The 22,957-nt window shown below is 37.1% G+C and overlaps 1 protein-coding gene across 2 annotated transcripts in view; it reads left to right on the forward strand.

The window, feature by feature from the left end:
* The window catches only part of NAA15 (N-alpha-acetyltransferase 15, NatA auxiliary subunit), an 88,368-nt gene extending 73,794 nt beyond the window's left edge, over positions 1-14,574 (forward strand). The window contains exons 16-20 of one of the 2 annotated variants that reach the window (XM_008974114.4): positions 325-433; positions 2,713-2,811; positions 8,795-8,938; positions 10,075-10,172; positions 11,827-14,574. In XM_008974114.4, the coding sequence (XP_008972362.1) occupies positions 325-433; positions 2,713-2,811; positions 8,795-8,938; positions 10,075-10,172; positions 11,827-12,027 (651 nt within the window). In that variant the 3' untranslated portion in view covers positions 12,028-14,574. Of the gene's footprint in view, positions 1-324; positions 434-2,712; positions 2,812-8,791; positions 8,939-10,074; positions 10,173-11,826 lie in introns of both variants that reach the window. The other variant, XM_003820670.6, reaches the window with a different exon arrangement.
* The last annotated feature ends 8,383 nt before the right edge of the window (positions 14,575-22,957 follow it).

A 22,957-nucleotide genomic window follows, 5' to 3' on the forward strand; every position in this document is an offset into this window, starting at 1 on the left:
TAGTTCACATCTCTTCTTTCTTCCCCTTGGCTATCTGACCTGTTTCTCTTTCGTCTTTCTTTCTCTGGTTCTATTTTATCTACTTCCTTCTTTTTGGATAGTTTCTATCCAGCAATAATAAAGTATCTAGGGTTAAAAATCAGTTAAGAATTCTAGAATTCAAAATCCCCTTTGTTTAGGTTATAGGAGGTTAAAATATGACAGTGTTTTTCTGGGTGACTGGTAAGTGATTTTATTTTTTAAAAATAAGAATTTTTAGTAGAATAAAATCACATTCCCCAAGAACCTTACTTTCATTTGTATAATATCTTTTATTTTTGTTAGGTTGAAACTCCATTGGAAGAAGCTATTAAATTTTTAACACCGTTGAAGAACTTGGTGAAGAACAAGATAGAGACTCATCTTTTTGCCTTTGAGATTTACTTTAGGAAAGGTAGGCAATTAGGGTACAGTGGCCCTGACAAAACTGATCACTGTATTTCTTAGGTATAGTCACCCACCTCTGATAGCCTTACCACTGTACGATTATTTAGCAAATGCCAACGCAGCTTTCTCACAGAAATGCCTGCTATGAACAGAATGTGTAGGGAGATATAATGATATAATCACTTCTTTTAGGATATTAGAATCAATGATAGATGTACATAACATAACTAGGATTCAGGTCAGATGTAATTACCATGTATGTGGTTCAAAGAATTGATCATGTGGATAAAATTAGTTAATACACAGAGCTTAGACCTAGTACCTGGTACATAGTAAGCATTAAATAAATGTTAGCTATTATTAGCTATTGTTATAAATAGAAGATAAAATTTTGAGCCTGGATCTTGAAGGATAGATTATATTTCTAAAGGAAAAGATACATAGAAGGCAAGAGTATCTGTTAAGAAAACATAGGAGTGTGTAAATAATGTTGAGGTTGTCTGAATTGCCTGGAGCAGGTAAAAGATGAATGAAGGGTCTTGGTTTCCAGGTTTAGAATGCTTAGAATATATATGTAGTAGATAATAAGATTTTAGAGTACTGAGTTAATATTTTCCAAGTGGTTAATTGAAAAAAGAGTTTGTCGCAAAGGTGATGCATATTAAAGGAAAGAGAAACTGTTTAATAAAATCATAGAGAAGGTTGTTGCTCTAAACAGTATATCTACTAAAGGAAATTGAATAACATGGTACTTCTCTATATGAGTATCCATTTAAAAAGTCATGTTTGGCCAGGCGCAGCAGCTCATGACTGTAATCCCAGCATTTTGGGAGGCCGAGGCAGGTGGATCACCTGAGGTCGGGAGTTTGACACCAGCCTGACCAACATGGAGAAACCCCGTCTCTACTAAAAATACAAAAAATTAGCCAGGTGTGGTGGCACATGCCTGTAATCCCAGCTACTCAGGAGGCTGAGGCAGGAGAATCGCTTGAACCCGGGAGGCAGAGGTTGTGGTGAGCCTAGATCACGCCATTGCACTCCAGCCTGGGAAACAAGAATCAAACTCCATCTCAAAAAAAAAAAAGGTCATGTTTATCAAAAGTAAATGATGTTGGGGAAAAGTTGCTATATTATTTCAAAATAGGATACAGAACTACCTATAAATTGAAATTTTATTAATATATTTACATAGGTATGTAATATAGAAGGGGCTGGAAAGAAATAGATCAAAAGATAACAGATTGTGTCTTGATAGATTTTGAGTGATTAAAATATTTACTGTATTTTCTACTTCCCACAATTATTATAACGTGGAAAATAAGTTTAATAAATAGTCCAATAATTTTCAAACTTTAACAGTTAATACAACTCCCACTTTTAAAAAATTCTTAAATGGAACCCCAAAGTATAAAATTCAAAAGCTGCTCTGCTTAAAGTAGGGAAGGGCAATCTAAAGCCCCATTCAGTTGGCTTCTTGGCTGTGTCCTAACCTCTAAAGGACCCCAGCATTTGGAATCCACTGCAGTTGTGCGAAATTGGTAATGACAAAGGCATGGCAGTATTTTTGGCTTTTTTAGTATTGGGGACAAGGGAAAGAGCATTAGGAGAAGAGACTGGGGTTTTGAACTTTGACATTGGGAAAATGGTACCAAATTAGGAAAGTCTTATCAAAGAGGTTGGTTATAGATAAAACTTGGAAGTGGACTGAGTATTCAAGTGCAAATTTCCATTTAACAGGTGGAGATACTACTGAATCTTGGGAAATACAGGGAATGGGAGTGGGGATAGCATAGGGAAAGATCAGAGAATGACTGAAAAGATAACCTTGGTAACTATTCTACCTTTAGAGGAGAAAGGAGTCACAGATTGACAGGAGAGGAACAGTCAAACAGAAGGGAAGCTGTTTCACATGTCACAAAATAAAAGAATACCTTCCAATATACACAATGAAATTTTCTAATTAGTGGGAAAGCTTGCTTTATTTTGAAATAAAGGAAGTTAGGAAATGAAGGCACTTCAAATTTTCTTTGCTTATATGTCATTAGTTTAAATATTGCTAAACGCCACCTAAATTTTCTACATTTCACAAAAGGTTTTTTCTTAATGTTATGTGAAAAATATTAACTAATGTTGCTAAATTTGAGGAAAATTGTTTGCCTCAATCATATGTTTGTGGTTCTGATGTGATCGACTCTAAATTTACTTTTTCTATTTGTGAAGTCTTGGCCCTCCAAAGGAGGCCTCTTATCCAATGATCAAAATATATCTTACTTTCTCTTTTTATAGAAAAGTTTCTTTTGATGCTACAATCAGTAAAGAGGGCATTTGCTATTGATTCTAGTCATCCCTGGCTTCATGAGTGTATGATTCGTCTCTTTAATACTGGTATGTTTTTGTTTTCCATTTCTTAAGTATTTGATACAGTGGTTGATGGTGACGGTATAAGTGGTCTGTACAAGTTTATCATAAACCAAATGATTTTAAAGCTGTCACATACTAAATTAGCTAAGGGAAAAGCAGGGCTTTTTTCTTTATGATGAAGGTTTTTATTTTAAGGATACAAGTATTACCTGATTTTGACATAGAATTATTCAGTCCAGATATTTGAGAATCATCTTTGTTTCTGTTTCTAAAAAGTTACATGTAAGTTGAAATTTTGAACCATATTTTGTTATGTAAAACTTCTTAGTAAATTGTTTTGAAATTGGAGAATCTCTTTGAAATTGACTGTTTTCTCCTTATTTATCTGTATTGTAGATCTGAATTGCATGAATTATGTTTTCTTAGCACAATTCGTGTCATAAAATTTTTTGTTACTTTAAAACAATTATCTGTGTCTTCAAATATTTTGACAATCAGATCAGTTTTATATTAGTTTTAATGTAAAGTAGAACTACAGAATTTTAGACCCTGAAAGGTAGAATGTTACAGTAATTGTCTCTCATTTCATAGTGGGAAAAATCTGAGACCTTAAAAGATGACTTATTCTAGGTAACAGATAGAAACTTAGTAACGCAACAGTGACTAGAGCCCACATCTTCATATTGTTCTTTCTACTGTAAGAACTGTACATTTACAATAAAGTACTCCTGTAGTCAGGTTGTATTGTTGTTTGGATTTTTAAGTGACTGGTGGGGGAGAAATAGAACCTTTAACAGAATAATCTATAGAATTTGGAAATACTATTAGCTATCACATTGCCAACTCCATACATTTAAAACTGAGGAAATTAAATCAGGCATCCCAATCACAAAAAAATGCTAAATTGTCCCAATTGAGAACATCATTTTGGCAGGGTGGAGTGGCTCACACCTGTAATCCCAGCATTTCAGGAGGCCGAGGTGGGCAGATCACTTGCGGTCAGGAGTTCGAGACCAGCTTGGCTAACATAGCGAACCCCCGTCTCTACCAAAAAATACAAAAATTAGCCGGCCATGGTGGCACACGCCTGTAGTCCCAGCTATTCAGGAGGATGAGGCAGGAGAATCGCTTGAACCTGCAAGGCGGAGGTTGCAGTGAGCCGAGATCACGCCACTACACTCCAGCCTGGACAACAGAGTGAGACTCCGTCTCAAAAAAACAACAACAACATCGTTTTGACTTTCAAGAAAGATTAGACTTAAATTATACTACGCTTGTCCAAAAACTAATTTGTGTTACAAAAACTGAATTGTAGAAGTGTTTTTCCTCAATTTTTAAAAATTATGAAAGTAATAATGTAACCATATTATAGAAAGTAAAGGAGAGAATTGCTGTATTTAGTAGTTTGTTTCTCTTTAGTTTTTTTGGGGGAGGGGAGTATGAAAAATAACTTTGCAATCATGGGTCAGAAAATTAAGGATAGAAATAATAGTTTTAATTTATTCTCAGTTAAGATGGAGTATATGTAAAGTATTTTCAAAATGAAGTATTTTCAAAAATAACATACACACTGTTATATACTTTATACATATTTTCCTGAAAGGTAGTAAAATAACCTAAATCCTTTTGAGTTAGATACTTTCTCTTGAAATACAAATTAAAAGTGACATATTTAAATGTATTTGCTTATAATCAGTATGTAGATTGATTAACATGAGTGTTTTCTTTCAGCAGTTGGTTTCAGAAAATTAAAATACACATGGGCTTAGAATGATTAATAATTAGTTAGAATTACTGAGTATCTATACTGGCTATACCCATTGCTCTTTGTGTTCAGCTGAAATCGTCATCACTTTACAAAGTGATCTAATTTTGACTGACTTTAGGCAATGAAATTAGGTTGTGATTATTTGCATTGGTAAAGATCTGTCTCTTAAAAAGCCTTTAAGAAGTTCGGTAGACTGCTTCATTGCCTTTATTGAAAACGGGTGTACTATAAAGGCATATGTGAAAATACAGATATCCAAATAGTGGCATCTTTGTTATACCCCAAGGGTTTCTTTAACTAAAATATTTGGTACTTTAAAAAAATATGTAATTTAGAAGTAATTTCTCAGGAATACATTTGTCATGTTAAGATACACTGTTGTAACTGCTTCTTTACAAAGAAACCCTCACAGACACCTTTCTGGAGAGTATAGAGGAAAACAGTGCCTCCATAACTATTTCATCAGTTGCGGAAGCTTTGCTGAGTGAATATGGATTTTAGCATGGTTACTGGCACCCTCCAAATCTCTAGAATATGTTGTTATACTAACAATGTTATTACTAAATGCTGCATGCAGTTATTTACCATATAGGAGCACTGTCTTTTTCTTATTATGAGGACGATATATTTAATATCCTTTTAAAGTTTTTTATGATTTTAAATTTTAAAGTTGTAGGACTTAAAACAATTACATTTCTGGTCAGTGCTAAGTAAAAGATAGGCGCTTATATATTCTATTTGTCTTATTATTTTCTTAAATGTTTATATTCTCCTAACTGCTTTTAAAATTAGCACTATTTGGCTGCCTTGATCTACAGTGAAACTTAGGTCTTTTTCCTCTCCCATTTGCACAAACTCATTTTTCTTTGATCTGCAGATATGTTTTTTATACTTATGTATGTCTCCTCCAACCTTCTTTCATAATCTAATTTGTTGTTTATTAAACCTTGTTTAATACTTACTAAATTATTAAATTTTTTATTTTTTTAAGCTTTGTTTAATTTTCTCATTTATTTTGCCGTTTTTGAGTTGTAATCACTTACTCGGTTGTACTATAACCTAGTAGTGAACAGTCATTACCTCACACAAAATAAGAACATTTTTTACCCAAATTATTAACAATGCCAGCTAGCCTGAGAACCCTGTGCAATCCCTTTTGCTAAGAATCAGCCACCTTTTCATTGTGTGTTTTAACCATTGGTGCTTGCTTAATTTATTCATTCTGTTAATAAGCTAATAGCATGAACCAAACATTCCAGTTTAAGATGTCAAAGGACCCAAATCAAAAACCCCTTAGAAAAGGTTTTATATTCCCCTTCTCGCTCATCAGTTATTACTTTTCCTTGATTCTCAAGACTTATTACTCTTTCGTGGAAGGTAATTGAGTTAGTAGGGGATTTGCTACTTTCCTGAGGCCTTGATGTTTTTTGTCAGTTTTACCACATTCAAAGGCTTTTTAGAGTTTTTCTCCCCTGCCCACTAGTCTTTAGCAGTAAATGGACATCTGATAATCTGTGACATTTGACGTTGCTCCTTTTCTTAAGGGTACACATAAAATTTCATTACACAGAATTCCATAGGACATTCTGGGTTTTACTGCAGTCGAATTTTTTTATCCTTTTTGTAATTGATATTTTCCTGGAAGTTAACAATTCTAGTTTTCTGGAACTGTAATTTCCAGGAAGATATCCAGAAAAGTTTAGGAGAAAATTAGTAGGCCTCAAACTTTTTGGAATCAGCTATTAGTGAAGTTATTTGCTTCAATTTTGGTAGAGTTTTTTTTTTTAGCAGTTTTAATTTTTCTGGGAGATTGTTTAATCTGATTAAAACAAGTTAAAAAAAGATAATGAAAACCATAAAAACCCCTTGCCTACCCCTCTGTCATCAACTATGATACAAACTATGCAGATATTTTTTACATGTAAAGTATCCTGAAAGCATTTCAGGCAAACCAGCAAGGCCTATGTAAATAATTTTTATTGTACAGAAGATACATTCTTTTTGAGATAATTAATGTCATTGCAGTTGGCTGTAACCTATTTTAATAACTTTTTTCCTGTTTCCTCTCTATTCCTGCTTTTCCACTGAAAAACAAGTATTGATAAATTGCCAAAACCAAGTTGAAAGTACAGCCATAGTAGAGGTTAAACTAAAGTATTTCACTATAGCTCATTTACTTGAACCACCCAGTTTTATAGAATAATAGAATAAATGCTATTTAACCAACAAAGAGCATGTCAGTGAATTATTCAGCTAATAATTATGTATAGAATATTTCACTTAGAAAATGTTTCCTACTGAGTTCATTATATTTTTTAAACTTAGATTAATGATCCATTAGCAGGATAGTGGGTCATTACCAGCACTCAAAAACCCAAAATAAAAATAGAATAGTGTAGAAAAGATCAGCATATGTTGCACACAGTAAGTGTTCTGTGAAACTTTTGCTTCACATAAGTTATGGGTATGGAATATGTATTTGTCGCAGTACAAATACCTGATTAAAGTGAAAATTTGAAAGTCATCACCATAGTTCCCAGCCATAAGGAAAATCTACGTAATGTTTTCACACTATGATAAAAATAGTAACTATGATTTATTGACTACCTATTACATAATTAGCACTTTTACACAGTAGCTTTTCCTTACTGTAAATCTTTTAGATTAGATATCACCCCAGTTTTATAGATCAAGAAATAGGTTCAGAGAGGTTATGACTTATCCAAGCCTGGATCCATACCCAAGTCTAACTGGCTTCAAAGCTCCAGACTCTCTCTTTATACCAAAATGATAATGAAACAAAGTGTAACTTGGATTCAATCCAGAGGAATCATCTCTAAATCCCAAGGCCTGGGAATATGATGACAACAGTGCATTCATTCATTTATGTATTTATTTTGAGACAGAGTCTCACTGTGTCACCCAGGCTGGAATGCAGTGGCATGATCTTGGCTCACTGCAACCTCTGCCTCCCAGGTTCAAGCTGTTCTCCTGCCTCAGCCTCCTGAGTAGCTGGGACCACAGGCGCACACCACCATGCCAGGCTAATTATTTTTAGCAGAGACGGGGTTTCGCCATGTTGGCCAGGTTGGTCTCGAACTCCTGACCTCAAGTGATCCACCCGCCTTGGCCTCCCAAAGTGCTGGGATTACAGGTGTGAGCCACTGTGCCCAGCCTATTTATTAATAGGAAAATGCTTTGGTGGTCCTTGGGAGTTTATTATACAGTGATAGCTCAATTTACATAGTTTCTGAAATAAAGGTCAATGACATCAACCATGTTTTGTTTTGTTTTTAATTGAAACGTGTGCCTTACTTGGGTATAGAGGAAGATAGGGAGGGTGAGGAAAATTTGTTGTCTTCAGCACTACATAGTTGGCTGTGATACTATTTACCAGGTGGGTACTCTCAAGTTGCTGCTTTGCAGACCTTAAGGTTGAGGGGGCAGCTCTAGAGGTTTAGAAGGCTGTGAAACTACATGTTTTGTCATCTCCTTTGCTTACAGTTCCTTTCTGGAAATGAATCTCGTGTTAATAAAATTATTTGAATGCCTTTAGAACATTAGATTGTTCTGCTGACATACATTCTTTTTAATGTGTATTGCTGGGCATGATGGCTCATGCCTGTAATCCCAACACTTTGGGAGGCCAAGGCGAACAGATCTCTTGAGCCCAGGACTTGGAGACCAGCCTGGGCAACATGGCGAAACCCTGTCTCTACAAAAAATAGAAAAATTAGCTGGACGTGGTAGCTTGCACCTGTGGTCCCAGCTTCTCAGGAGGCTGAGGTGGGTGGATCACTGAAGCCTGGGAGGTTGAGGCTGCAGTGAGCCATGATTGCGCCACTGTACTCCAGCTTGGGTGGCAGTAAAACCTTGTCTGTCTCAATCAGTCAGTCAGTTTATATAGGTAAGCTCTTTTTGCAAATGTTAAATTATCAGTAGGTTTTATCTTGTCTTTGTATATAATTGCCGTGTTTCATTGGCCTCATCATTAGGTAATTTAACTCCTATAGGCTGGGTGTGGTGGTGCACACCTGAAGTCCCAGCTACCTGGGGGGCTGAAGTGGGAGGATTGCATGAGCCTGGAAGGTTGAGGCTACAGTGAGCCATGGTTGTGCCACTGTACTCCAGCCTGGGTGTTAGAGCAAGACCCTGTCTCAAACACAAACAAAAATAAACTTTTGTAAACTTTATCAGAGTATTCAACTGCTAAGATTTTATTTTTAATTTATTCAGCAGTGTGTGAAAGTAAAGATTTACCTGATACAGTTAGAACAGTATTAAAACAAGAAATGAATCGTCTTTTTGGAGCAACGAATCCAAAGAATTTTAATGAAACTTTTCTGAAAAGGAATTCTGATTCATTGCCACACAGATTATCAGGTAATCACTTTATTTTATCCTTAGCCTTCTAAAACAACTTCAGTAATTTTAATGAATCAACAATAATATAAGGTACACGTTTTTAGAATGGAAGAGGCAGTGTGTATATGTTACATTGTGATCGTATGAAAACAGGCAGCTTAAATAAGCTTCCTAAGCTGGGCACAGTGGCACATACCGGTAGTCCCAGCTACTCAGGATGCTGAGGCAGAAGGATCACTTGAGCCCAGGAATTTGAGGCCAGTCTGGGCAACATAATGATACCCTGTTTCAAATCAAAACAAAACCAAACATATATGTATAATATATATATATATATGCGCTTCCTATACATTTTTAAATTTCTTACGGCAAAATAATCACTACAAATCAAAGTCAGTGGTCTCTTCTGGTTCAGCATTGGCATTACAAAGAAGCAGGTGTAACTGAACTTAAATGTATATCATAAAATGAAGGTAGAGCTTTCTTTTATTTCTTTTTTCATCATTGGGCTCTTAAAATTCACTCAGATAGGACCATCCTCTTCCATTTCTCATTCTTATGTAGGTATCAGAGTTGACAGTGCTAAACACCTGAAATTATCTTCACAGTTTGTGAGAAATCTAAGTCAAGGGTCTGTGCCAATGAGCCAAAATCTGACCTTTATGGGACCATGTGGGTAGTACTTTTCAAATACTTGGCTTAAGCCCAGCAGCTTTGTATACCTTTGTGGAATCCTGAATTCAGCATTTTGGCTCACACTGTCGAGATGGGATAGTCCCCCAACCTCTACATTATTCTGCTTATTTCAGAAAGAAGACTATCATGGTCCTACCACAAAAATACAAGTATTATTAGAATGCTTGTGTTTCTTCATAGTCTCCTTTACTGTGCATGTGTTGCATATACATTCTATTTTATTGGGTAGATATATGTGGTACACCTCTATCGTTCTCTTTCTTTGGATGGTTAAGCTAATCCCCGTAGCATTATTATTTTTTGAATAACAGTATCTCAAGTAGCTGTTCCCATTCTTCTAATAAAGTGCCACACCCTCTGTGCACATATATATCTTGTTTGCCTTTTATATTTAAATAAGTAGAGGATAAGATGTTGGTTTTGCCTTGAAATAAATTTCCCATTTCCCTCTCATTTAGCTGCCAAAATGGTATATTACTTAGATCCTTCTAGTCAGAAGCGAGCTATAGAGTTGGCAACAACACTTGATGAATCTCTCACTAACAGAAACCTCCAGGTAAAGAGTTTTTCATAATCTCTCTGTAAGAATACTTAACTACTTTTTTCACCAAGAGAAATAATTGGATATTTATACACACTGTTTTTTAAATCATTGTGAATCTGGGTCAGAAACAACTTACCTTAAAATTTATTTAGGCTGCTTGGCATTCAGTAACTAGTTTCACATCTGTAGCTTGGAATAACTTTTTAAGAAATATGTTTTAATAAAATCATATACATTCCATCGTCATTTTTGGATTTCACCTCATATCTCTGCATTTCTGAGCAAGCAGTGGTCTCAGTGGAGATTCTAACATGTTTAAAATGTATTTTGGCTAGGCGTTTTGGTTCATGGCCTATAATCCCAGCACTTTGGCAGGCCAAAGTGGGCAGATCACTGCAGCTCATGAGTTCGAGACAAGCCAGGGCAACATAGTGAGACCCCATCTCTTAAAAAAAAATCAGTCAGATGTGGTGGCACTGTATTCCCAGCTACTTGGGGGACTGAGATTTGAGGATCACTTGAGCCTGAAAGGTTGGAGCTGCAGTGAGCTGTGATTGTGATGCTGTACTCCAGTATGGACAACAGGGCAAGACCCTATCTCAAAATAAAGAAAGATGTATTTACTAGGGGCTAAATAAAAATACTTATTTTGTAACTTGTAATACAATATGAGATTAAGTTAAATAAAAATTAATATGGGTGTATTGTAAAATACTGTAGTTTAAACTAGAAACAAAGGGATAGCTACCTCATGTTATAATTTGCCAGATAAACATGTATATGCTGAAAGACAGTTATTAATAAATATATGCATTTAATAGCAAATGAAGGCAGTATGTTTAAGAAAGAAAAATTAGACTTGTTAGTTGTACCATGTAGATTAGAACCTGGATTTAAAGTTCTAATCTAGGTCCTTTGTAACCTGGATTTAAGTTGCTTTGTAACCTGGCAAAGTTTGTAGGGATTTTTGCATCTGGAAACTAAGTAGCTTTTCTAAGTGAAAATATTAAGAAAGCAAACATGAGAAATGCAAATCAACATGAATCAACAAAAAAGATAAGAAGCAGACTTACTTAGGGGTTTGGTTGAAAGAATTATTCATTTTCATGAACTAATTTTTCTTGCAAATAATCACTTCATGTTTGAGACACTCTTTTCTGCTTAGTTATTGGATGTGCCTTAAGATGCTCTTTAATTTGAACACAAGGTTGAATACAGTGTTTGAGTTTGCTGGCTGGCTCTAAGCTTTCAAAAATATTAAAAGGCATATGTGCAGTAATTGGTATTGGCATTGTAAATCTAGATGTTTATACCCAGGGCCAGGCTAGGCTGAGGTAGTAACATTGCTGCCTAAGGTCATACGCTTGCTGAGAGTGAGTGGCTTTTTAAATGTAGCACTCCATATACCTTGCTTGCCTCACCATAGTCCCATTCCTGTTTCTACAGTCATCGCTGTTTAGCCTTTTGTATAAATCCTGCAATTCTGGAGAAATGGTTAAATTAGGCCTTGAAGAACATTCTAATAGAATGCATATGCAGGAGTAAATAGCTAAATATGTGTATTTATTTCTTATTTTAGAAATCTCTTGCTGTTGAAATGTCTAATAAATTCACAGTAAGAACCTTTTTTTGACCAGTTATAACATGACTTTTTTTCTTTCCTTAGACATGTATGGAGGTATTGGAAGCCTTGTATGATGGTAGCCTAGGAGACTGTAAAGAAGCTGCTGAAATTTATAGAGCAAATTGTCATAAGCTTTTCCCTTATGCTTTGGCTTTCATGCCTCCTGGATATGAAGAGGATATGAAGATCACAGTTAATGGAGATAGTTCTGCAGAAGCTGAAGAACTGGCCAATGAAATTTGAACATCACTAAACAAGCAAATGGAATGACTTTGGACCATATCTAGTATATAATATTTTTGTCACGCACCTGCTGCATTGCTCTAACTTACACAGAATGAGAGGAGTAAATGTTCTTGCCTTCAAATAGTGTTTTACGTTTTTTATCCTGCTGAAAAAGTATATATAAAATATCTAACATTACAGGATAGAGGTTCAGTTTCTTAAAAAATTAAAGCTGCTAAAATTGAGTGGTTAAAAAAGATACCTTATCCTATTCCTCCCCACCCACCCATGTTTTTAAACTAATTTATATAAAATCTGGAGGCTGTTACAGCTAACAAAGCAGGTGTGTGGCAGAAATATTACTTTAAATTTGTCTTGTGAGATTTTACTATATCTCAGACAGCATAAATGCTGTTTTAGCACTGGATTCTTTCACTGAGCACAAAGAGTTGTTGGGGCTTTAGCATCTGACTGATTTTGTTACGGGGTTGATTCTGACCATAGGAAGTATGCAATGTGAATCACTATTTACAGAGAAACCTACAACAGATGCTTGATGTTGTAGAAACTGGGACATATAGATACCAAGCAAATTATAAGAAACCTATAAGGTGTTCAATACGCTTGTGTTTCCAAAATTCACTGTACATGATCAGTTTGGTGTTCTTGTACCACAGTTTTTAACTGAAGGAACCAGTTGTAACAGTCTCAATTTTAACTAAAACTTGAAGAACTAAAACAACAATGCAAACCTTTCAGCATTGTTTGGCCAAACTTGTTAAAACTGTAATGCAAGAACCAAATGCACTGTGATGTGGCACCAACTAATTAGCAAGCATGAATTTTTCACCCAAGAGTGAAAAAAGGAAAATCTACCATGGCTTGAAGTTAAAGAGCAGAACTCCTGACTACCATTCTATGACTGATCAAAAGACTAATAGTTAAAAACCTCAGCAGGCCTTGTTCACGATATGCAGAAAAAAAAGTGCTGCAGTTTAGATACCTCTGGAATTTTTCCACAGTGTCACAGGTTTGTAATACTTGAAGCCCTACATTTCTAAGAATATATTTCTTGCTCAGTTGTTTCAGGCAAGCCCAAGACTTTGTAATTTTTAAAGGGCCCAAGATTTTTTTTTTTTTTTTTTTCAAATAACAGACCAGCTTCTTTTTCTTGCAGTTACAGATGTAATTTCCTTTTTGTTGTCAAACATAAGGTACCAAATATGATGCAATAAATTGTTTTGAAAAACAGTTGTGTGAATATTTCAACTAATCTGTGTTGGGCTTCTGTGAAATACACAGGTGGAAACAGAGGTGCAAGCCAGAGGCAATGTAATATGCTGTAAGGCTAGATCAGATGGGAGCTTTTTAGAAGGGGCTAAGTGCTGGTGTCAGGGAAATTCCATAATGAAGTAGAATGCTGCTCCTGCATTAAGATTTCATTGAGGGCAAGGCTGGTGGCAGGTACTATGAATGTAATTCATAATTTAAAAGGAAAACTAAAAACTATTTTGATTGGGAAAATGAGCCTTAATTTGTTAAACCTATACACTGAGAACTAGCCTCAGGCTTAATATTCTCATTGCATTTGCAAGATCTGAGCAAATAAGATTAAGTAAAACAAATCAATTGTATATATAATTGACCTTTTTGTGGAACATGTAGTTTATAGAAAGTATACTCTAAAGGGAATTTGCCGAAGACCTTTTACTGATTGAACAGTTGTGCTACAATCAACCTTTCATAGTACATGACCTGCATTCCACATCTCAGTCTAACAGTTTAGTAGTGATGTAAAGAGAAGTACAAACCGAACTCCAGTGCTTTGTTATGTTTTATTAACTGGCCCTGTCTCAGGAACATCTTAACAGATGGCAAAAAAACAAAAACTTTTTTTCAACTCCTATGAGTGGCAACTGAAGTTCTTATTGTTGGGAAAGAACACTAGTCCTACCTCTGCCACTAATGAGGTGTTTGGAGGAGGTACCAGCCATATAATAGGGGGTGTATGTGTGAATTTTGTTTAAACTCTACTGTATATTGAAATGAAATTCATTTATTTGTCTTGACAATGTTCAAATGATGTAGATTGTCTTAGAATGAATATTCATAAGTACTCAGAACTCTTAAGATGCAGATGCCACCCGTGAGGAGCTAAATTCCTAATGTGTATTGTATTCCAACCCAATTTTACTGGAACTATTGAATAAATCTTTTATTTTCTTTCAGGTTTACTTGATAGTGGATACATTGGTGTCAGAGGACCTTGACTGGGTTCATTTTATGTCCAGACATCACCCCTGAAACACTGTACTGTACTATCTTGCTCTGAGTAGTATCAACTGGATCGTCTCATATTTGCCTCATTCATCCTATTAATTTCAAATGATACTGTGGGGGAAAAACAGGGTTAGAAAAACAAGTGGAAAAAATGAAGTGATGTTGTAATCTAAACAAGTGCCTTATGTTTATTGCTAAGAACTGGTGTTACCAACCCTTTTGAGAAGAAAGGGTCTCTTGACCTGTATTAACATAGGAAAGTAAAGTTCTTTTTGTTTTTCTTTATATTCAGCTACTCTTGTCATTTCTCGTTGAAAAACTAAAATCTGACTAGGTTAGTTTACTCAGCTTTAATTAGATAGTTGAGTCATATATTTTCAACATTTTTCTGTATCGTATTTATTATGCACAAAAATAAAGTGTGATCTCTAATAGCATGGCTAAAGGTAATGCCAATATTAGTGAATAGCTTTGCTGTGGGCTTTATCAGGCCCTTGTTTTTCACAGTGTTGTTTGTACTCCATGGTGTATTGCTATTAGAGCTGTGAAATGAAAGCTGTGACTTTATGAAGAGATCAAAAAAAGTGTGGTCCAGATTCAGGTAGGTTGTGGTAAGTTCAGGGAAGTCTTTTGTATGATTTCTAAGAATATTTCAGTTACCATGTGTAGTATTTGGGAAAAGCTGTAATGTAAAATATTGGACTTTGTTGCAAGATAGGTATATACTTGTGTCAGATAATTAAAGCCTTAAATTTTGAAATGAATCTTTGAGATTTCAAAGAAAGACTGACCTTTCAAATAGAAGGCAGTCTTTCTATTCTAGCTAATGCCCCACTTCTTTAAGTTATAAACAAAGTTTCATGATACCATTCTGCTATCATCTAAACTTTGCTGAACTCTACTGCCAACCTACATTAAAAACAAAGTCCCACGAAATGGCTGTGTTACACCATAGTGAGCAGAAACTTAAATTTTGTTCTAATTTTGATGGTTGAAAAATTTCAACCTGTAGCAATAAAACATTTTTGGAAAAGATTACTGAATTGCACTTTTACCTTTTAGTATGCAATCTGAGATTGTTGTTGAAATTAAAATATTGGTAATGTACAGGAGGTTCTGGAGAAAATAATGCTGGTGTTTTTTGTTTTGTTTTGTTTTTGAGACAGAGTTTCGCTCTTGCTGCCCAGGCTGGAGTGCAATGGTGCGATCTCGGCTCACCGCAATCTCAGCCTCCTGGGTAGCTGGGGCTACAGGCATGCGTCACCACGTCCGGCTAATTTTGTATTTTTAGTAGAGACGAGGTTTCTCCATGTTGGTCAGGCTGGTCTCTAACTCCCGACCTGAGGTGATCCGCCCACCTCGGCCTCCCAAGGTGCTGGAATTACAGGTGTGAGCCACCGCACCCAGCCAATAATGCTGTTTTAATAAATCAGAAGAGTATCTTTTATGTACTGTCTTGGTTATATACTATATTCAAACCTGCTGCCTCCATCAGGACACACCTCCTCTTTTGTTGTTGCTGTTTTATTATAGAGATGGGATCTCACTATGTTGTCCAGGCTGATTGTGAACTTCTGGCTTCAAGCAATCCTCCCACCTCAGCCTCCTGAACAGCTGTGATTATAGGAACAAGCTACCATGCCCAGCTTAGGACACACCCCCTTTTATGAAGATAGGGAGAGGGAGCAGCATATTATAGGAAAGAAGATCTAAAAGTTTCTAGTGCCTCAGTTTATCCAGTTGCCTTTGAAACAATGCTCTCTTGGGATTGTAACCAGAAGAAAGAAAAAACTGGTACTATATAAATTAGAACTTTTACTAACTCGTAGTCTTAAATTCTATGTGCCAAAACCAAAATATAGACTTTGATTCAAGGGTGCTTGTACCGAAAGTAAAGTTGCTACTTGGCAATCTAACAAAACTATACTGTGGTTCTTACATTTTAAAAATTAGGCCTTTGTCCCTAGTTTAAGGGTCTGCATTATCTAATAAAAGTGGTATAATTCTTCCTAACTGAAAAAAAGTTGTTGGTGGTGAAGATGTGATGGAAAATTTTCTCTGTGATACAAAGGTTTCTGCTGTTGCTTAATCTTCAACTAGGTCTCAATAAGTACAAATTACCCTCTCAATTAGAAACAAGGTAGGAAGTGAAGGGATTTTTGGAGTATGTTCTGGATCCCAAGGCTTGCTTTCTGCTAATACATTTATCTTCTAATTTAGTTACCATGCATTGTCTGACAAAAACAAGAAGCCTCTCTTCTTATTCTATGACTATCTTCCCAATCTACCATGGTTTCCCAACTTTGGGCTTTTATAAGTACTGCTTGTTTACTTTGATCTGCAAATTTACCAGGTTCATTGTCCAATGATTAATGCCTCATCACAAATGGGATAGGAACTGGTTTCTTTCTAAAGTAGTCTTCCAAAGCTATCTGATATTTCTTTCTCAGTAGTGAAAAATTAAATGGGCTGCCACTTCTCATCTCTTTTCGAACTACTTATTTGCCTTCAAGTAATCATGCTGTCACTTGATATCTTTAAAAATGAAAAGGGAACCATTTAAAGAAGTAGATAATAACAAACCTGTCTCTTAGATTCTTCCCTTTCCTTTCAAGTTCTGAACTCTGGATTACTAAATACTGATTTATTCCTTCAGTGACTTAATGCATTTACTATGCATTAACAATAAAAGTATTTAGAAACATATTTAACTAGCATTATTGTACAACTAACATTTGTTTGGGAGTTCATAGAAAAGGACCTACGAATAAGCCAATTGCTTCACTTACACCTTTTTATAACTTAAACAGTTTTAGTTAAAAAGCGTACTTGGTATTTCAAGCATTCCATTTCGTGTCGGATTTCTCATTCAACTGACAGGATGCTTTTTATTTGAGAGAAATGTCCATTTACGATATGAAATTAAATGTTTCAGACTCATCTATTTTTAATGTGATGTATGATAAGGGTTTACACTGGGTACATTGTGGTATAAAGGTATAGTGACTACGACAGTATATACAGATTGTATAATAGCTATAAAAAAAACTTAACTTTTAGGCCACCTGCCACGGCCACAATTTTTTATCGTTTATCTGTTGATGTAGAATATTCCCATTCATCTTCTTTTGTCCTTCTCTGTTGTTAAGGAATTCCTTCAAAATACTACCGATCCATTTTAGTCTGTTTATGCTAAGAATATATTGCTCACATCTAAATTTTGCTTTTTTCCTATAGTTTGTCAGAGGAATGGCTGTGAATGGATACCTGGAAGGACCATCCTCTAATTTTCTCAGTTGCCTGTTCATTGTGGCATTGGTTGGCAGTGAATCTACTCATCCTTTATGTCTTTAGCAACCAGCCACCCAGGTAACATCATGCCGTTGGAATTAAGTTACTACAAGGATTGTCACTCAGTTTTTCCTCTTTCGGACAATATAAGGATACTGGTAACATACACAACTACTAGAAGGCTCTGTTTTTCATAGCCCAGTGTCTCCACTTTTAATCATTACAAGAAGACAAAAGGTAGGGATAGGCTATGGTTCTTTCTAGACACTTGGCTCACAGTGTCCATCACAACCAACAGCTGTGGCCCACAGTTAATCTCTACTGAGGCTAGGCAATTGAATCCTTTAAGTCATAAATTTAACATTGGTTGTGTATTAGAATCTGAGGTGAACTGTAGATAATAAACATTAATGCCCAGGCTCACTAGCAAAGATGTCTGATTTAAATTATCTGCAATCAGGACTAGGCATTGGTCCTCCTTCTTTATTTTCTGTCCTCTCTTTTCCTCCCCTTCTGTACTTCCTTTCCTCCCTTCCCCAGTGATTCTAAGGTACATCTAAAATTGAGAGCTATTGTCTGATGATGAAGTTGTTAAAAAATACTTTATACTATTGGTTTTTCTCCTCAAAAAGATCAGAGGACAGAGGGGCCAGGCGCGGTGGCTCATGCCTGTAATCCCAACACTTTAGGAGGCCGAGGCGGGCTGATCACCTGAGGTCGGGAGTTCGAGACCAGCCTGACCAAAATGGAGAAACCCCGTCTCTCCTAAAAATACAAAATTAGCTGGGCGTGGTGGCGCATGCCTGTAATCCCAGCTACTGGGGAGGCTGAGGCAGGAGAATTGCTTGAACCCGGGAGGTGGAAGTTGCAGTGAGCCAAGATCGCACCAGTGCTCTCCAGCCTGGGCAACAGGAATGAAACTCTGTCTCAAAAAATAATAATAATTGCCATAAATAGATGCTTGAGTTTTTAAGTATCAGGGCAAGGCAACGACTCAGCAGGCTTTTAAATAAGGATCAGCGGTAGATACTACTCTCTGAAAATACAGACATACCTAACCCCCAAATACATATTCTCTTGTTATCCCTACAAGACTGCATTTTCCATAAATGAATGAATTACTATTACAAATCTTACATGTGAAAGGATCCATAATTCTGGGACAGACAGAATTCAAGCTGAACATGTTGGCCTGATAGGGTAGAACCTGGAAAGGAGATTTATTTGCTACAGAATCATATGTCAAGCTAAAATTTACCTTATGAGATTTGTTGAAATAACATTCTGGATAGAACTCCCAAATCTGTCCAATCTTGTTTGTTTCTTAACTGGTTAAAGAATATTTGATAATGAGTTAGGCTATGTTGATGCTGTTGATCACCATTCTTGAATTTATAGACATTGATGGTTTTCTCTAATTTTACATACTGGGAGGTCTACATTTTTTAGTCTGTCTTCACATAGGTGCCTTGCCTTATGCTTTAGTTACTTTTCTTTGATCCTTGTGACTTAGCTGCTAAATATCTGGTATAAATACTTGGTGCTTTGGTACAACAGTAGTATAATGTAGTTAAAGCTTTTAGGTCAGACAGAACTAGGTTTTAATCCTGGCTCAGGTCCCTTAGATAAGATACTAAGAATTTATAGGTCATACAGCTGTTGGAAGGATAAATAATATACTGTATAGAAAGTGATTACCACAACATCTGCACAATGTCATTATGTTTATAAAAGGTTCCTTTCTGTTTGTCAGTGTTATACTTGATTATTCTTATTTGTCTTCTGCAGCACATTTGGCCAGTGTTTCGGGAAGTACTTTTTTTTTTTTAAGACGGAGTCTCGCTCTTTCACCCGGGCTGGAATGCAGTGGTGCGATCTCCGTTAACTGCAACCTCCGCCTCCCGGGTTCAAGCGATTCTCCTACCTCAGTCTTCCAAGTAGTTGGGACTACAGGTGCCTGCCACCACGCCCGGCTAATTTTTGTATTTTTAGTAGAGACGGGGTTTCACCATGTTGGCCAGGCTGGTCTCAAACTCCTGACATCAGGTGAGCCACCATGCCCAGCCAGGAATACTTTATAATTCTTTCCTAGATACTAACAGATCAAATTTGCCTTTTTTATTTTTTAGTAGTCATACCTTGGGAGATATTGTAGGCTCAGTTCCAGACCACTACAATAAAGTGAATGTTGCAGTAAAGTGAATATCACATTAAAGCAAGTCATACAATTTTTTTGGTTTCCCAATGCATATAAAAGTTATGGTTATACTTATATCATAGTCTGTTAATTGTGTGATCATATTATGTCTAATAAAACATTGTACATACCTTAATTTTTTTTTTTTTTTTGAGACGGAGTTTTGCTCTTGTTGCCCAGGTTAGAGTGCAATGGCTTGATCTCGGCTCGACGCAACCTCTGCCTTCCAGGTTCAAGCGATTCTCCCGCCTCAGCCTCCCGAGTAGCCGGGATTACAGGCGTGTGCCACCACGCCTGGCTAATTTTGTATTTTTAGTGGTGACGGGGTTTCTCCACGTTGGTCAGGCTGGTCTCGAACTCCCGACCTCAGGTGATCCACCCGCCTCGGCCTCCCAAAGTGCTGGGATTACAGGCATGAGCCACCGCGCCAGGCCTTAAAAATATTTTATTGCTAAGAAATGCTGATGACTGTGTGAGCCTTCAGCAAGTCACCTTTTTGCTGGTGGAGGGTCTTGTCTCTATGTTAATGGCTGCTGACTGATCAGGGTGGTGGTTGCTAAAAGTTGGGGTGGCCGTAGCAATTAATATAAAACAACAAAGTTTGCTGCATTAATTGACTCCTCCTTTTATGAAGGAATCTCTAGCATGTGGTGCTGTTTGATAGCTTTTTACCTGCAGTAGAACTTTCAAAATTAGAGTCAGTCCTCCCAAACGCAAACGCTGCCACTGCTTTAAGTTTATGTAATATTCTAAATCCTCTGTTATTTCAACAGTGTTCACAGCATCTTCACCAAGAGTAAATTTCATCTCAAGAAACCACTCTTTGTTGATCGTAAGAAGTAACTCTTTACTAAAGTTTCATCATGAGATTGCAGCAATTCAGTCGCATCCTTACGCTCCACTTTTTTTTTTTTTTTTTTTTTTTTTTTTTTTTTTTTTTTGGAGACAGAGTGCTGTAGTGGTGCAATCTTGGCTCACTGCAACCCTCCACCTCCCAGGTTCAAGCGATTCTCGTGCCTCAGCCTCCCAAATAGCTGAGATTACAGGCATGTGCCACCATGCCTGGCTAATTTTTGTATTTTTAGTAGAGATAGGGTTTTGCCATGTTGGCCAGGCCGGTCTCAAACTCCTGGCCTCAAAGTGATCCGCCCACCTCGGCCTCCCAAAGTGCTGGGACTACAGGTGTGAGCCACCAGGCCTGTCCATGCTCCACTTCTAATTCTAGTTTTCTCTCTCTCTCTCTCTCTCTCATTTTTTAAAATGAGACAGGGTCTCGCTATGTTGCCCAGGCTGGAGTAAGTGGCACGATCTTGGCTCAGTGCACCCTCCGCCTTCTGGGCTCTAGTGATTCTCCCACCTCACCCTCCCAAGAACTAAGACTACAGGTGCGTGCCACTACACCTGGCTAATTTTTGTATTTTTAGTAGAGACAGGATTTTGCCATGTTGCCCAGGTTGGTCTTGAACTTCTGAGCTCAAATGATCTTCCCGCCTTGGCCTCCCAAAGTGCTGGAGTTACAGGCATGAGCCACCACGTCTGGCCTTTCTTTTTTCTTTTTGAGATAGGGTCTTGCTCTGCCCCTGGGCTGGAGTGCAGTGGCACCATCACAGCTCACTGCAGCCTCTACCTCTTGGGCTCAAGTGATCCTCCCACTTTAGCCTCTAGAGTAGCTGGGACTACAGGTACACGCCACCATGCCTGGCTAATTTTTTGCATTTTCTGTAGAGACAGGGTTTCACTCCAGGCTGGTCTCAAACTCCTGGCCTCAAGCGATCTGCCCACTTTAGCCTCCCAAAGTGCTGGGATTATAGGCTTGAGCCACCACACCCGGCCTAATTCTAGTTATCTTGCAATTTCTACCACATCTGCAGTTACTTCCTCCATTGAAGTCTTGAACCCTTAAAAGTCATCTCTGAGGACAGGAAACAACTTCTAAACTCCAGTAAATGATATTTTGCCCTCATCCCATGAATCATGAATGTTCTTAATGATATCTAGAAGAGTGAATCCTTTCCAGAAAGTTTTCAATTTACTTTGCACAGATCCATCAGAGAAATCACTATTTATGGCAGCAATAGCCTTACAACATGTTTTTCTTAAATCATAAGACTTGAAAGTTGAAATTGCTCCATGGTCTATGGGCTATAGAGTGGACATTGTGTTAGCAGGCTTGAAAACAGCATGAATCTCCTTGAAGCTCCGTCAGAGCTCTTGGGATACGAGATGATTGTTAATGAGCAGCAATATTTTGAAAGGAATCTTTTTGTGCAGTAGATCTCAATGGTGGGCTTAAAATATTCAGTAAATCATGCTGTAAACAGATGTGCTGTCTTCCAGGCTTTGTCCCATTTATAGAGTACAGGCAGAGTAGATTTAGCATAATTGTTAAGGGCCCTAGGATTTTCAGAATGGCAAATGAGCATTGGCTTCAATATAAAGTCACCAGCAGCATTAGCTTCTAACAAGTCAGCCGGTTCTTGGAAGATTTGAAGCCAGGCACTGACTTCTCTATAGTGGTGAAAGTCTAAGGTGGCTTCTTCCAATAAAAGGCTTGTTACATCTACATTGAAAATCTGTTACTGAGTATAGCCACCTTTAACAATGGTCTTAGCTGGATCTGGATAAACTCCTGCAGCTTCTACATCAGCACTTTCTGCTTCACCTTGCACTTTTATTTATGGAGATGACTTCTTTCTTTAAACCTCATAAACCAACCTCTACTAGCTTCAAACTTGTGTAGCTTCCTTACCTCTCAGTCTTCATAGAATTGCATTTAGAACCTTGCTCTAGATTAGGCTTTGGCCTAAGGGAATGTTGTGGCTGGTTTGATTTTCTATCCAGACCACTAAAACTTTCTCCCTATCAGCAATAAGGTTTTCTTAGGTGTTTCCTGGAGTAACACTTCTAATTTCCTTCTAGAATTAATGGTTTGGCACAAGACCCTAGCTTTCTTAGCCTGTCTTGGCTTTTGACATGCCTCTTCATTAAGCTTAACCATTTCTAGCTTTTGATTTACAATGAGAGATGTGCAAGTCTTCTTTTAACTTGAACACTGGGAGGCCATTGCAGGGTGATTAATTGGCCTGATTTCAGTATTGTGTCTCAGGGAATAAGGAGGTTTGAGGAGAGGGAGAAAGATGGGGGGATGGCCGGTTGGTAGAGCAGTCCGAACACACACAC

Source organism: Pan paniscus, chromosome 3 (assembly GCF_029289425.2).
Source record: "Pan paniscus chromosome 3, NHGRI_mPanPan1-v2.0_pri, whole genome shotgun sequence".
NCBI classification, from domain to species: domain Eukaryota; kingdom Metazoa; phylum Chordata; class Mammalia; order Primates; family Hominidae; genus Pan; species Pan paniscus.